This window comes from Panthera onca, chromosome D3 (assembly GCF_046562875.1).
Source record: "Panthera onca isolate mPanOnc1 chromosome D3, mPanOnc1 haplotype 2, whole genome shotgun sequence".
Lineage (NCBI taxonomy): Eukaryota > Metazoa > Chordata > Mammalia > Carnivora > Felidae > Panthera > Panthera onca.
In genome coordinates, this window is record NC_138350.1 from 28196699 (window position 1) to 28210515 (window position 13817).

At 47.1% G+C, this 13817-nt stretch overlaps 1 protein-coding gene across 5 annotated transcripts in view; it reads left to right on the forward strand.

Annotated features, from left to right (window-relative positions):
- The window catches only part of LOC132665670 (mediator of RNA polymerase II transcription subunit 15), a 67813-nt gene that overhangs the window by 28350 nt on the left and 25646 nt on the right, over nucleotides 1-13817 (forward strand). For 4 of the 5 annotated variants that reach the window (XM_060613026.3, XM_060613023.3, XM_060613022.3 and 1 more), the window contains 3 exons: nucleotides 9036-9087; nucleotides 10831-10860; nucleotides 12356-12568. In XM_060613026.3, the coding sequence (XP_060469009.1) occupies nucleotides 9036-9087; nucleotides 10831-10860; nucleotides 12356-12568 (295 nt within the window). Of the gene's footprint in view, nucleotides 1-8605; nucleotides 8807-9035; nucleotides 9088-10830; nucleotides 10861-12355; nucleotides 12569-13817 lie in introns of those variants that run through there. The other variant, XM_060613024.3, reaches the window with a different exon arrangement.

Consider the following 13817-nt stretch of genomic DNA (forward strand, 5'->3'; position numbering starts at 1 on the left):
GTGATAGTTTCATCTCCAAACACTTGAACCAGCCTCTGAAGGTTTGGGGAAGATTGGCATCCACTGGATGAGAGCACAGTCAGGGGTCTGGGGACCTCTGTGTCGACACCTACAGCAGCAGCATGTAGAGATGCTTACTACGGCTGGGTGCAGTTCTGAACACTTGCTTGTTATTTGGTTGTTTTTAAATTAGTGTAAAAGTTAAACACTCATTTACTCACTTGCATTTAATATAGTATTATGCAAAAGTAGTCCGTGTTTCTGGTTTACAGTGTAGAAAGGACTAGTACAGAACTAAACCCCCACCGGGAGGCCAAAGTGAAATGCGGGGACCAGGGAGGCTGTGAGCATCAGAAGTGGGAAGCTACCTTAGGAGTAATCAAAGAGGAGGGCCTGAGCTGAACAGCCAACCAGCTGGAATAAATAGGGACGAGCACAGCCTGGGAAATAGAGTCAGGCCCAGTCACACTCCCAGCAAGAGAAGAGGAGGATGCCTATGTACATCTGATAAAAGGAGATGCTTTCCTGCCTTTAGCCTTTTTGAGGGACCTCACAAGCCCAGAGTCTGGCTTTGACTGAATCTGAATATACCTTCTGCTATCCATGGGCACCTGTTGGACTGCCCAAGAATTCAGGCATTAGAAGTGCTGCATCTTAGAGCTCAGAAAAGCACAATTGTGTACATTGAAAAATGTGAACACATGAAAAGACTAGCATTTTCTTCCTTCTTTCCCCCTTTTCCTCCTACCCTTCTTCCCTTCCCCTTTTGCTTCCTCCTTTCCCTCTTCCCTCCCCTCCTTTTCCCCTCCCTTCCCCCCCAGGCTCTACACCCAATGTGGAGCCTGAACTCATGACCCTGGGATCAAGAGTCGCATGCTCTACCAACTAAACCAGCCAGGTGCCCCAAGATAAACATTTTCTTAACAGCTACTGAGATCTGCTAGGAAAGCCTAGCTGGGTGTAGCTGGTTCATGAGGAAGGTCCTGTAGGCAGTGCTCCTTTACTCCATTCTGTCTAAATGCATGATAGTCAGGATTCCTGCACCATCCTTAGTAAACATATTTGTTCAGAAGCTTAACTGTCAATTTTGATTGTTTGATTTTCACCAGATATGTTTGCAATAGCATGTATTGAGGCACTGAGAGAAGTATTCTCTTGGTCTAGTCCGTGTGACATTTTTCTCCAGTTCACCTGTGAAGAAACTGAGATGTAGGGTGAGTCAGTGGTAGCATGGAGAGCTAGCTCATTTGCTTACTTGCTTTTTTTCTGTCTTATTTTTATTTTTTGGTCTGTCTGTATTTATTTTTTAAAGTAGTCTCCACACCCAATGTGGGGCTTGAGCTCATGACCCTAAAAGTGTTTATTTTTGAGAGGGAGAGAGAAATAGAGCGAGTGAGCACACATGTGAGCAGGGGAGGGGCATAGAGGGGGTTGGTACAGAGGCTCCGGAACAGGCTCCATGCTGACAATAGAGAGCCCAACATGGGGCTCAAACTCACAAACCATGAACCATGAGATCATGACTTGAGCCAAAGTCGGATGCTCAACCAACAAAGCCACCCAGGCACCCTTATTTATGTATGTATGTATGTATGTATGTATGTATGTATGTATTTTGAGAGATAGAGCAGGGGAGGGGCAAAATGAGAGAGAGAGAATCTCAAGCAGGGCTCAGTTTCAGGAACTGCAAGATCATGACCTGAGCTGGATGAAACCAGGAGTTAGACACTTAATCAACTGAACCACCCAGGTATCCCCTGTGTCTTATTTTTAAATTTAAGCTAGGTAAGGAGACCACTGGCATTTGTTTAATTTTTCACTTTTTGTACATCTAAAATATTTCAGAATGTATAAAAATAAAATGTTAAAATATATGACTCACAATGCAGTACTTATCAAAGGCTTCCTGTTGCCAAGAACACTGGCTCTGGAGCACCTGCTCTGGGATTTGATACACTTCTTGGTATCTGAGGAAAACTTTCAAACAGACATTGTAGAAGTGGACAGACTGATCCTGTGGAAACTCAAGGGATTCAGAATACCCAAAACAATTTTGGAAAAGAACACAGAAGACTCATACTTCTGAATTTAATTTAATTTACTTTTTAAAGTTTATTTATTTATTTTGGGGGGGGTGTGCACATGCGAGCGAGGGAGGGGAGGGGGGGAAGAGAGGGAGAGAGAATCCCAAGTGGACTCCATGTTTGTTGTCAGTGCAGAGCCCGACATGGGGCTCAACCCCATGGAATGGGAGATAATGACCAGAGCCAAAACCAAGAGTCAGACACTCAACTAACTGAGCTACCCAGGCAGCCCAATACTTCCAGATTTTAAAATGTACTACAAAGCTATAGTAATCAAGACCATGTCATACTAGCATAAGGATAAACTTACAAATCAATGAGGTAGAATTGAGAATCTGTAAGTAAGTCTTTGTGTTTACTGTTAATAGATTTTTTTTTTTTTTTTTTTTTTTTTTTTGGGACATGGGCACTGAAAGATTTCAGTGGGGAAAAACAGTCTTTTCAACAAATGGTGCTGGGACAACTAGATGACTGTATATGAAATATTGAGGTTGGGTCCCATCTTCACACCATACACAAAAATTAGAATGTGTGTGTGAAAGACTTAAATATAAGAGCTAAAACTATAAAACAGAAGAAAACTCAGGCATAAATCTTTGTGACCTTGGATTAGACCACAGTTCCTGACATGTGACACCAAAAGCACATGCAACAAAAGAAAATCTGTTAGTTTGACTCATCAAAATGAAAACTATTAGAAAAAAATTTAAAACTATTGTGCATCAAAGGACACTATCAAGGGAGTGAAAAGACAACACATGGAATGGGGGAAAATATTTGCAAATCATTTATCTGATAAGGGACTGGTATCCAGAGTATATAAAGAATTCCGTCAACTCTAACAAAAAAAACCTAATTCAAAGAAAAAAAAAGGTAAAGGACTTGAGTAGACATTTCTCCGGAGAAGATACACAAATGGCCAAGAAGTACATGAAAAGCTCCTCAGCATCATTAGTCAGAGGGAAATGGAAACCAAAACCGCAGTGAGATACCACTTCACACTCATGATGACTGGAGACATTGGGACCTCCTGCGTTGCTGGATGGAATGTGAAGTGGTGCAGTCACTGTGGAAAACTGTGATGATTCCTCAAAAAATTAAACAGTTACCAAATGTCGACAAAAGCTTGTACATAAGTATTCATAGCATTATTCATAATAGCCCAAAGTAGAAATAATCCAAATGTTTATCAGTTGATGGATGGATAGAGAAAAAGTGGTATCTCCATACAGTGAAATATTATTTGGCCATATAAAAAAATGGAATAACTGAAACATGCTATAACATAGGTGAGCCTATAGAAAGAGTGTATTAGTTTCCTGTAGCTGCTGTAACTAATTACCAGACTTTGGAGACTCCAGTCTCTGGGCTGTTGGCTTTGGCCTCTTGGCCTAAAACTCTGCCCTTGTGGTCATCTTTCCTTTTCTTAAGGAATAGCACATGTTTGCAGCTGAGTGATTTTATCAGGCTATTTTCTGCCTGTAGAATTTTGGGAGTCTGACACCCTTCTTTGATTTCTTCTAGTCTCTCTCCTTTTCAGGCCAACCTGGCACTGTTTTTGCTGGTGTAACACTCAAGTGCCTTCGTGGGTCTCCTGTATGTGTGACAAGATTCACCCCATTAGACCAGGGATTTCTCCACCGGTCTTTCCTGTATGATTTCTTCCCTGGCCTTGGCTTCTGTGAGATAATTGAGGGGATTCGTGAATCCTGTGCCCAGTCTCCTTGGCACTAGCAAAATTTGTGTCAAGCCACACCCTTGGCCTTTTCTCCAGAGCACACCTTCCTAACAGTGAATCTCCTCATTTTAGCAATTTGGGTAGCCTGGGAGTTTCCCAAACCACCAAGTCCAGGTTCCATTTTGCTTGATAGTTCTTCCCTCAGTTTCTTTCTCTTCTCGCATTTTACTCTGAGCAGCAAGAAGAAAGCAGGCCAGAACTTCAACATTTTGCTTGGAAGTCTTCTCAGCCGAATATCCAAATTTGTTGCTTACAAGTTCTGCCTTCCCCACAAGTAGGATACAGCTAAACTTCCTGTCACTAGCTAACAAGGATTCTCTGTTTCTCATTTCCTCTGAGTCCTCCCCAGAAACATCTTTCACATTCATCTACCAACATACTATTTTTGATGATAACGTGTCTTCTCCAAGATGATACAGAGCTTTCTCTGCCAGGTTCCTCACTTCCTTGTGAATCCTAAGTGGCAGAGTCATTGGCATGCGTGTTTGCCTGACTCACTCTTTTTTACCCCTTATTTCTTATAAACGGAGTATTAGATGGAAAGAGCCCAGGGTGCAGTGATTTCATTAGCAAGAATATGTCTGAGATGGTGCCATGTATTTGTATTTCCCCACGAGACAACAGCTGGTCAGGAGTTCAGAGAGTGACAGCCTGACTCTTCTCCTAAAAGTTCCCTATCCACTTATCACCTCATGTTCCACCATTTAACTGGGTATTGCAAAGTGGTAATTGTCCTTAATTCTGGCTTTCCTTACACATTTATTACAAGGAATTTTGCTGCGAAGAAGGGTTTTCTTTCATCAACCAGGGATCCTTGGTTGCTTGAAACACAGCCAATTCTGAACCCCCCAGGGATGCTTTCTAGTCCATTGTCCCTTTGTAACCCAAGGACTTGCTACCCTTGGTTCCCCCCCCCCCCCCACCCTGCCAGGGGGGATGTGATCAATAGGGCTTGGGAATGGGAATGAGGGTAGATTTTCTTCCTGTGACTATTAGGAGCTTGGGGCTGTGCATTTCGTGTATTTCAGTCCATTGCAGTGGTTCATTTTGATGCTTCTGTGTTCCCTTCCTCATGGAGGGGCAGCCCCCAAGCTCCCTCCTGTCCCTCTTAGGGCCCCTTATCATGACTTCTTTCATCTTTTGCAGCTTACTTGCGTCTTGGTCCCGGAATGGGCCGTTCCTCTATGGAGCCCTGGTTCCTTTTTGAGGCTGAAATGGTATTTAGAGCATGCCGTGTGGGCACTGGTGCTGATGGCTTCTGCACCTATTTGTGAAGAGAGCTAAGAAGTAATATGTTTTTGTGGTAACAGCGACAACCTCAAAAACCCCGTAATTTCACACTGATATTTCCCATTCCAGTTTAACCTTACAGGGTTTTACTTTCATTTTAAACATGTATCTTTTCTCTTAATGTGAACATCTTGGCTTCTAATATTAGCATAATTACTTGCTTTACTCTAAAATACTTTTGGGGGCGCCTGGCTGGTTCAGTCGGAGGAGCATGCAACTCTTGATCTCGGGGTTGTGAGTTTGACCCCCATGTTTGGGGTGTAGAGATTACTAAAAAAGTTTTAAAACTTCAAGATAAAATAAAATACCTTTGGAATAAACAGACTAATATTACCACTAATATTGGTAACATAATAACAAAATGTGGAATGAAGTTTAAGATTTCTTTGCAGCTCTGTTTGCCCTTAAAATGTATCCCTTACACTAAGGACATGCAGTTTTTTGTTTTGTTTGCTTTTTCTTTTTTAAAATGATCTCTCAAAAGGTTCTTTTCACTGTATGATTTTGACACCATCTTGATAGTTAACTCATATGTTTCAGTTTATTTTGAATTTTTAGGAATTGTACTTTTTCTTTTGGTTTAGTATTATCTTCAATTTGATTTTTTTTTTTAATGTACATGCTTCCAATGTGAAAACCATATAACAAGGTGTGAAGTCTCATTTCCAGCCCAATCCCTGATACCTCTGGGAGTAACTGTTAATCTTCGATTTTAGTTTATCCTTCCAACATTTCTTTTTGCAGATACAAGCATACATATGTATTCAGATTCCCCATGTCTTATACAAAAGGTAGTGTATAGCGTGTAGGGTGTGGTGTCTGGAATTTTATATGGAGCCTGTGTGTGTCCCTGCTCCTGCTGCTCCCTCCACATCCCTGTTGGGGAGACATCTTTTACCCTTGTCGTTTGGGCCTTCATGCTAGACTTGCATGGGTCAAGCTGGGGTTTGAACTGTATAAAGCTTTTCTCCCCACATTTCTTTTTTTTTTTTTTTTTTTTTTAAATTTTTTTTCAACGTTTTTAATTTATTTTTGGGACAGAGAGAGACAGAGCATGAACGGGGGAGGGGCAGAGAGAGAGGGAGACACAGAATCGGAAACAGGCTCCAGGCTCCGAGCCATCAGCCCAGAGCCTGACGCGGGGCTCGAACTCACAGACTGCGAGATCGTGACCTGGCTGAAGTCGGACGCTTAACCGACTGTGCCACCCAGGCGCCCCTCTCCCCACATTTCTATCTTCTCATTGGCAAACTGGACACCACGCACCTGCCTCAGTAGGTGGTTGGAAGAATTAAAAGCATTGATATATGTAAAGGTTTAGAGCTGTGCCTGGCACCACGTAAATGCCAGGGTATTAGCTGTTACTGCCTTGGTCTGGTAATACCCAGCCTCACGTGCAGCCCTGACACTTAGATTTTTGATGTTGAGCGGGACAGATCATAAAGACTGAGCGAATGTAAGGGACATCACACACTCTTCAGCCCTTTCTCTGTAATAGTCCTGGAGAGGTGGGGTGCTTTGGAGCAGAAGGGAGTAGTAGAATTTGAGAATTCTCACGCCGGGAAGGTCAGTCAGCACCTATGACTTAGGAGCCATGGGAGTAAAATAGCCCACCCTGGGGGACGTGAGCGGTGCAGTCTCAGACCCCAGGGTCTACTGAAGGAGGAACACTGGCAGCAGATGTGCAGCGCTCCACTCCTAGTGGTTCCTGGGTGGCCTGGCTTTGCGAGAAATTTGGAGATGTATTTAACCTGCAAGAAAACCTCTTGGCAGCCGCGTGACTGCTTTCTGTGCCCATGTCTACTGTGAGGTGGCCAGATCTGTGCCCCAGGCCTTCTCAGGCTGGTCTAGTCTGGTCCCCAGAGCCTCCACTCTACTCACTTGGCAGTGAGTGGGGTGGCCTTAGCCAGGAACAGACCACTCTGGCCATGCAGCTCTGGGCCAGGGACTGCAGTAGGGCTTTGAGTACCCAGTCCTGGTTCTGTATTCAAGGCTTTGGGGACATGCTCCTGAGCCCCATTTTTATTGTATCTTGTGTCTGAGTAAAGTATCTAGTTGCTTTTTCAACCTGCTTCCTCATTTTATCTTTTCTTTTTTAATACTTATTTTTGAGAGAAAGAGTGAGAGTGCATACAGGTGGGGGAGGGGCGGGGAGAGAGGGGAGACAGGATCTGAAGTGGGCTCTGTGTGGGCAGCTTCAGCACTGACGGCAACGAGCCCAATGCAGGGCTCGAACTCACAAACTGCGAGACCGTGACCAGAGCCAAAGTTGGACATTCAGCCGATTGAGCCACCCGGTCACCCTTTGTTTTATCTTTTATGGAAATAGATAAAACTCAGCAAGTTCTTTTAAGGTATCCCCAATTTAACAGATGGCCCAAGGCCCTAACAAGATGTCAGACATTGACCTGGCAACCTCCCAATTTTTGTCCCCTTGTACTTGGCCGCCTTACTTCCTGAGCTTCCTTCAGGCCCGCCACCTCCTTGCTCCCTGCTCACCACACTGCTGTCCTTCAAGGACCAGGTGATCCATAGGCAGGAGTTCCCGGCTCTAGGGGGGCTCCCTTTACCCTCGGCATATTGTCTTTCCTACTGGAAATTGGTGGGAGGAGTTGGAAATTGGGAGTGTTGACAACACCCGCTAAATGTCCCTTTGCTCCAGGAGAGGCTCACTGTCCCTCTCTTTGTACCTGCCCCCCTTTGCACGTTCTTATCCCAACTTTGCCTTTCCCCCAGGCCTTTTCCCCTCGTGTTTGCCTCTGCTGATTCCCCTGGCCAAAAAAGAGTGGTGGGGTGAAGTTTGGGGGTGAGTGAGGAGTAATGAAGATTTAGAAAGTGTGCTTATATTTTTTCATTCACCTGAGACCACTTTTCCCCAAAGGTGTTCTTAAGACAGTGGGTTTACTCTTGTGCCTGAGTTCACTGGCATGTGTTCCCAGGGTAGTACCTCCACAGGTGCTGCGCGCAGCTGGGTTCTGGGTTGTGTGGATGTCATCCCATCAGCCTGCTGTCTAGTGGCCTCTCTGTGTCACAGTGACTTAGGAGGGTCGTGCAAGCAGGATGGAGAATGAAGGCTTTGCCTTATTGGGGCTGCCTTGCCAGAGGAACGGGTATTTCAAGGAGGGGAAGGATGGGACAGCTTCGCTGAAATAAGAATTTAACTCAGACATTCCTTTGTTGACCACAGGACAAACTCACAGTAGTGATTTCCCCAAAACACCTGGGAGCGAGTGTCCTTAGTCGCAAAGAGGTCAATCAGTAGAAGGCAGGCTCTGCTGTGCAGTTCCAGAAACCCGGCAGCTGGCAAAAAGCGGGCCCTCGGCAGTGGCCTTCACCTGCCACCCTTGAGTGGCACTGTGCCTTCTCCCTTGCCTGTGCAGTAAATTCAGATTAACACAGCTTCTCTGAAAAGTGCAGCCAGGGGCGCACAGCCAGATTTGCATGCAAGCACGTCAGCAGTGAAAGAGCAACAGGCCGGGTATTAAAAGCGAAAGTACTTGGATACAAATAGTGCAAAGACAAAAGCGGCCTGCCTATGTCGACTGCTGATGTGCCTTGTGACCTCAAGCTGGCCCCTCATCCCCTCTGGACTTGCCGTCCCCCCTGTGAGAGGAGGGGCGCCTGAGCTGGCTGGCCGTCCTCTCCGTTGAGCCTTTGCAGCAGAGTGGAAGGAGCAGCGGTTTGACGCCTCTCGGTATCCCTCTTGGCTTTTTCTTTGTGCTTTTTGTTGGCCCGCCATAGCTGAGCATTGACAGCTCTTCTCTGAGAGATGGATTCCAGAGGAGGCCGCGCCAGGCGAGAGCCGGCAGCCTTTCAGGAAGAACCCTCAACTCAGTGACACAGCAGTGTAGGGGGTGGGAAGGGGCGTCACATGACTTCACTTCTTCACCTGGGATTAAACTGCTTCCTGTTTTTGCTTTTAGGACGAATACCTTTCTCTCGTGGCCAGGCTTATTATCCATTTTCGAGACATTCGTAAGTAAAATTTTACATTTCTGGGTGGTTTTGATTGCCAGGAGAGGCTGGCCCTTTCCTGGGGTGGTGGGGGCTTTCTTGGCCACAGTGCCTGAGGCAGAATGCCTGTGTAAAAAGCTCCTGCTTTCTGGGAAGTTCGACATTGCTTTGCATTTGATTCCGTCTCCCATCCTCTTCAGAGCTTCAACCTCAAAAATGCTGATTTTGGCATAATGGAAATGTTAGCCTCCAAGTGGTCTGGACTGCTATTTTTGCTTGTCCATTTAATCTTCTTTTTCAAAAGACTGTGGCTTTTGTCTCTAGGCAGTTCTTAAAGAAGCCAGGTTTACCCTGGAAAAGAAACTTCCTTCCCTAGGAGTTGGCTTTATTGGCCCATGGGGGTCTGACCCAAATGTGTGTTCCTGTCAGGCAGGAACTTCATAAGTCTTGCCTCTGGCTCCCTGCCCTGGTGAGGGTCGCCTGGTGCCTGCTGCCTTCCACCCGCTCTGCTTCCCAGGGTCCTGCTAGGGTCCTGTCAGCCCAGCCTGGCAGCAGCCATGGCTCTTTAAAAGTGTGTGTCCTCGCAGACTGGGCTCAGGGGTCTTGGTGGTCTTTTGTGTGTTATGCATAAGCATGGAGGACAGTGACTGTTCCTGGATGGTCACCATATCTAAAGTCTCTAAAGGAAACCAGGCTGGTTCAGCGCTCTGAGGTTTCAGCCAGCAGTGCCTCCTACCTGCCTGCAGTTGTGTGACCACAGGAGATGGGCTCCTCTTGACACAGCTTGTCTTTGCAGCACACAGTTGGCACGTCTAGTGGCTTCTCTTCGTGCTTGTAGAGGTGGCTATGGTGTTAGTAATCTCAGAAAAAAGGAGATGTTGTGAACCCCAGAGCCCCTGTGTGGCCCGTAGATTTTGCTTCTTTCCACACTTTTTCCCAGAATGGCCGGCCAGATGAACTTCACTTGATTCCACTTTCTTTGCTGTGTTTGGGAAGGCCCTCTGTTGTTTAGAACAAGCTGTTGGAACCAGAAGCCTGGGGAATGAGCAGTCTGGATGAGATGCCTTGGTCTGTCCTGGCAAGCGGCTCTGCTTGTCGGGACTGGGCTGGCCTGGCCTGTTTGGGAGGCAGCCTGGCATAGCAGCACACAGCCCTGGGGCCAGGCGTGTCCCTGGCCCACTCGCCCGCTCCTGCCTCACCCAGAGAGGGTAGCCCTGTTGCAGTGCTTTCCCCCTGGTGCTAGGGCCAGCTAGGTGGGGCTTTTAGCCAGCCTTGGCCAGACGCAGTTTCCTCATAGTAGAAAGTGGAGATGCTGTCTCCTCATCAGGGCAGGCTGAAAAAGGAGGTGTTGTGGAGGTCTGGATACCATTCTGGGCCCATTGTGGATCCCTACAGTTCTTGTGTTTGTTGCTCAGGGGCCCAGCTGAGACCCTGATCCCGGGAAGGATGGAGGACCAGAGTAGGCCCAGGGCAAGCTTCTACTGGGGGCGGGGGGGAGGGTGGAGGACAGTTCTCTGAGGCCCCAGGTTGACCATGGGCAGTTCTATACCTTCTTCCCTCAGACCCCCTTGAGTGTCAGCTCTGCCTGGAGTGGATACAGACATGCACACACAAACACACGTGTGCTCTGAGGTATCTTATCTTCTGTTTAGTTTCAGCAAATGACCTCTGGGCAAATGCCTACAAAGCTGGCTTACTGTGGAAATATGTGGTTATGTAAAATTTTGTTTACTTTGTTTTTTGTTTTTGTTTTCTTAAATACAGATAACAAAAAATCTCAAGCTTCCGTCAGTGGTAAGAGTTTTTCCTGTTTCAATTAAAGTTTTATCCCAACCTTGGGTTTGGGGGAGCAAGAATGCAGTTGTGGATGCTGCGTGGGTCTGGGTTAAGCTGTTATGAGAGGAGAAAATTCACAGAAAGAACTCTGGCTGGCCGTGAGAACTTTGAGCCACGCCCGCCCCTCCTCCATGCTTCCTCTTCCTAGCAGACTGCAGTCAGATGAGACCTTCCCATCCCATGTCACTCAAATACTGTTTTTGTCCAGCAAAAAGATGTTTAAAAACTCACACAATAATGGACACATTACCTAAAATGTTGAGCTCTCTGGAAGAAGACTATTATGGTATATCTAGTATAATAATCGGTAGTATATTTTTTAGAGAATAGCTATGAATTCACTTCCTTTACAAAGTTTCATGGGAACTGTATTGCGTCAGCCCTGGTCTTGCCGACTGAGCTGCCAGTGAAGGGGTTTAGCGAATCCATGATGGCCGACGGAGCTCTGATCTGTCACAAAGGGAGCCAGCCTGGCATGCTATTTGTCTTACTGCAGGCAGTACAGCTGTAAATGCTGGGTGCCCATGCTTGCCTCAGCCAAGCTGGCTGCACCTGTCTGTGTGGGCCCTGTTTCCCTGCTGGGCTACCCCTCCTGGCATGTGCAGTGATTCTCAGCCACCCAGGGCTAGATGGGATGAAGAGCATGTGGCCAGGAGAATGTCTCAGTTCTTGGCATCAGAGCATAGGGTTCTTTGGCATTCAGTTCTGCGCAGGCTGACCTGGCTGGGGCATACCTGTCTGTAGGTAGTTGTTTGCTGTGAGTCTATACTGTTCTGACAAGAGCCCTGGGCTCCTTGTTCCAGGTCATAGCATTGCTCACTGAGCTGAGTCCCCTGCCTACTGGCAAGCATCACTGTGCCTGGTGGCACTCTGTGGATTCTTCCTGCACGCCTCCCTCACACCTTAGCTTGTTTTAGTGTGGTGTCCTGAGAACTCCTTAGTGGGGTTTCTGCACAGACTTAGTAGAGGTGGACTTCTGGTGTGCAAGGAGACTTGTAATCTCCCTGGGAGAACATCTGTCTGTGCCCCCCCTCAGTTCTCTGGCCCCCAGGCTCTTTCTTACTGTGAAGAAGGGCCTGCTGTCCTTTGCTGTCTTTGGAGTTCCCAGCTGTGTCTCACCCAGCAGTAGGGGTATACAGCCAGGAGGGGTGGGGACTGCTATATACCTTAAAGGGCTTGTTTATCCCTCAACAATAGGACCCTGGCACAAGCCAGGCTAGGGTTTGAGATGTGCTCCCTGTTCAAGAGCAGTGACAGAGATACTGATATTTTGGCCCCTCCGCGGTTGGAGGCCTAGAGGCTCCCAGGACTCTGGCCTTTCACTGCTTGGGGCTTCGAGGGAGTTGTGCCTGGAGGTGGGAGGAAGTGTGTGCTCTGTGAGGCCTCATAACCTTCGGAGACTTGCGTTTCAGCAGGCACTTGGCTGAGACGCTGTGCCCTTGTGTTCCCACAGACCCTATGAATGCACTACAGAGCCTGACTGGTGGGCCTGCTGCGGGAGCAGCTGGAATCGGCATGCCTTCTCGGGGCCCAGGACAATCCCTGGGCGGGATGGGTGGCCTTGGCACCATGGGGCAGCCGATGCCCCTCTCAGGGCAGCCGCCCCCTGGCACCTCGGGGATGGCCCCCCACGGCATGGCTGTTGTGTCTACAGCAGCTCCACAGAGTGAGTACTGTGCTTCTCAGAGAATCTGCCACCTTCTTTGCAGGCGATGTACATTTTTATCCCTTTGCTTAGGATGGTATTGAGGAAAGCGTGGAGAAACTCCCCAAGTAGCTCTGTCTTTTTATCTTTGTTGTGTATGGAGAGAAAAAGTTCCAAAACTTTTTCAGACTATCAAAAGGGTTAAGTGACACTGAGGCCCTCCTCCTACCCCTGGGCAGGAGTGGAGGACTCAGAAGAGGTCGGGGTAGTCTGGGACTCCACCCGGGGGGATTGTGTTTTGTAGCTGAAATAGACACAGTTATGTCTCAGGCTGTTCTCAGCCACAAAGTGGTGCTTTCGGCACCCCACAACCCCCAGAAGACCTCCATCTCAAGAGCCATCCCTTCCAGTATTGCCCTTGCCCTCCTTCCCTGAAGGATGTACCTTGCCCTCCTGGCGCTTCTCTACAGAACACAGCCCCTTGTCCCCTCCATGCAGCTACTCCAGCTGGGAATGGGTGCGTAGTGCGGGTCTCCCTCCTCTTTCCAGGGCCTGTCTTGTTGGACGTTTGATTTTCATAACCAGTAATTCAGTATGCAGAGTGTACTTCAGTACTGCAAAGTGCTTTGTTAATTTTTTCCTTTTTTATTTTTGAAATAGTCTAAGAATCATAGGAAGTTGCAGAATGACACAGAGAGTGCCTGTGTGCCCTTCACCCAGCTTCCCCAATGCTGACATCTTAGTACATTGTCAAAACCAAGAAATGAATCTTGGGACAATGCTGCTAACTCAGGTGGCCTTTTTTCTGACATCTCCAGTTTTTACATGCATTCTTGCCCGCGAGCTTATGTGCGTGTAGTTCTATGAGACTTTATCATGTGTGATATCACTACCAGGGTCAGCATGCAAGGCTGTTCCATCACCAGTAGCAAGCTATTGTGTTATCTCTTAATAATCACACCCTTCCTCCAGCTTCAAGCCCTGGCAACCGCTGATCTGTTCCCTATCTCTATAGTTATGTCACTTCGCAAGTGTTACATCGATGGAATCGCACAATGTTTGACATTTTGAGACTGACTTTTTTCCCCTCAGCGTAATGCCTTTGAGATTCTCCCAAGTTGCCTCAGTAAGTCGTTCCTGTTCATTACTGAATTGTATTCCATGGACTGGGTGTACCACGGGTTGCTTATCCATTCACCCTTGAAGGGTGTTCAGGTTGTTTCCAGGTTTGGCTGTTGCAAATAAAGCTTCTGTGACCCTGATTCATGTA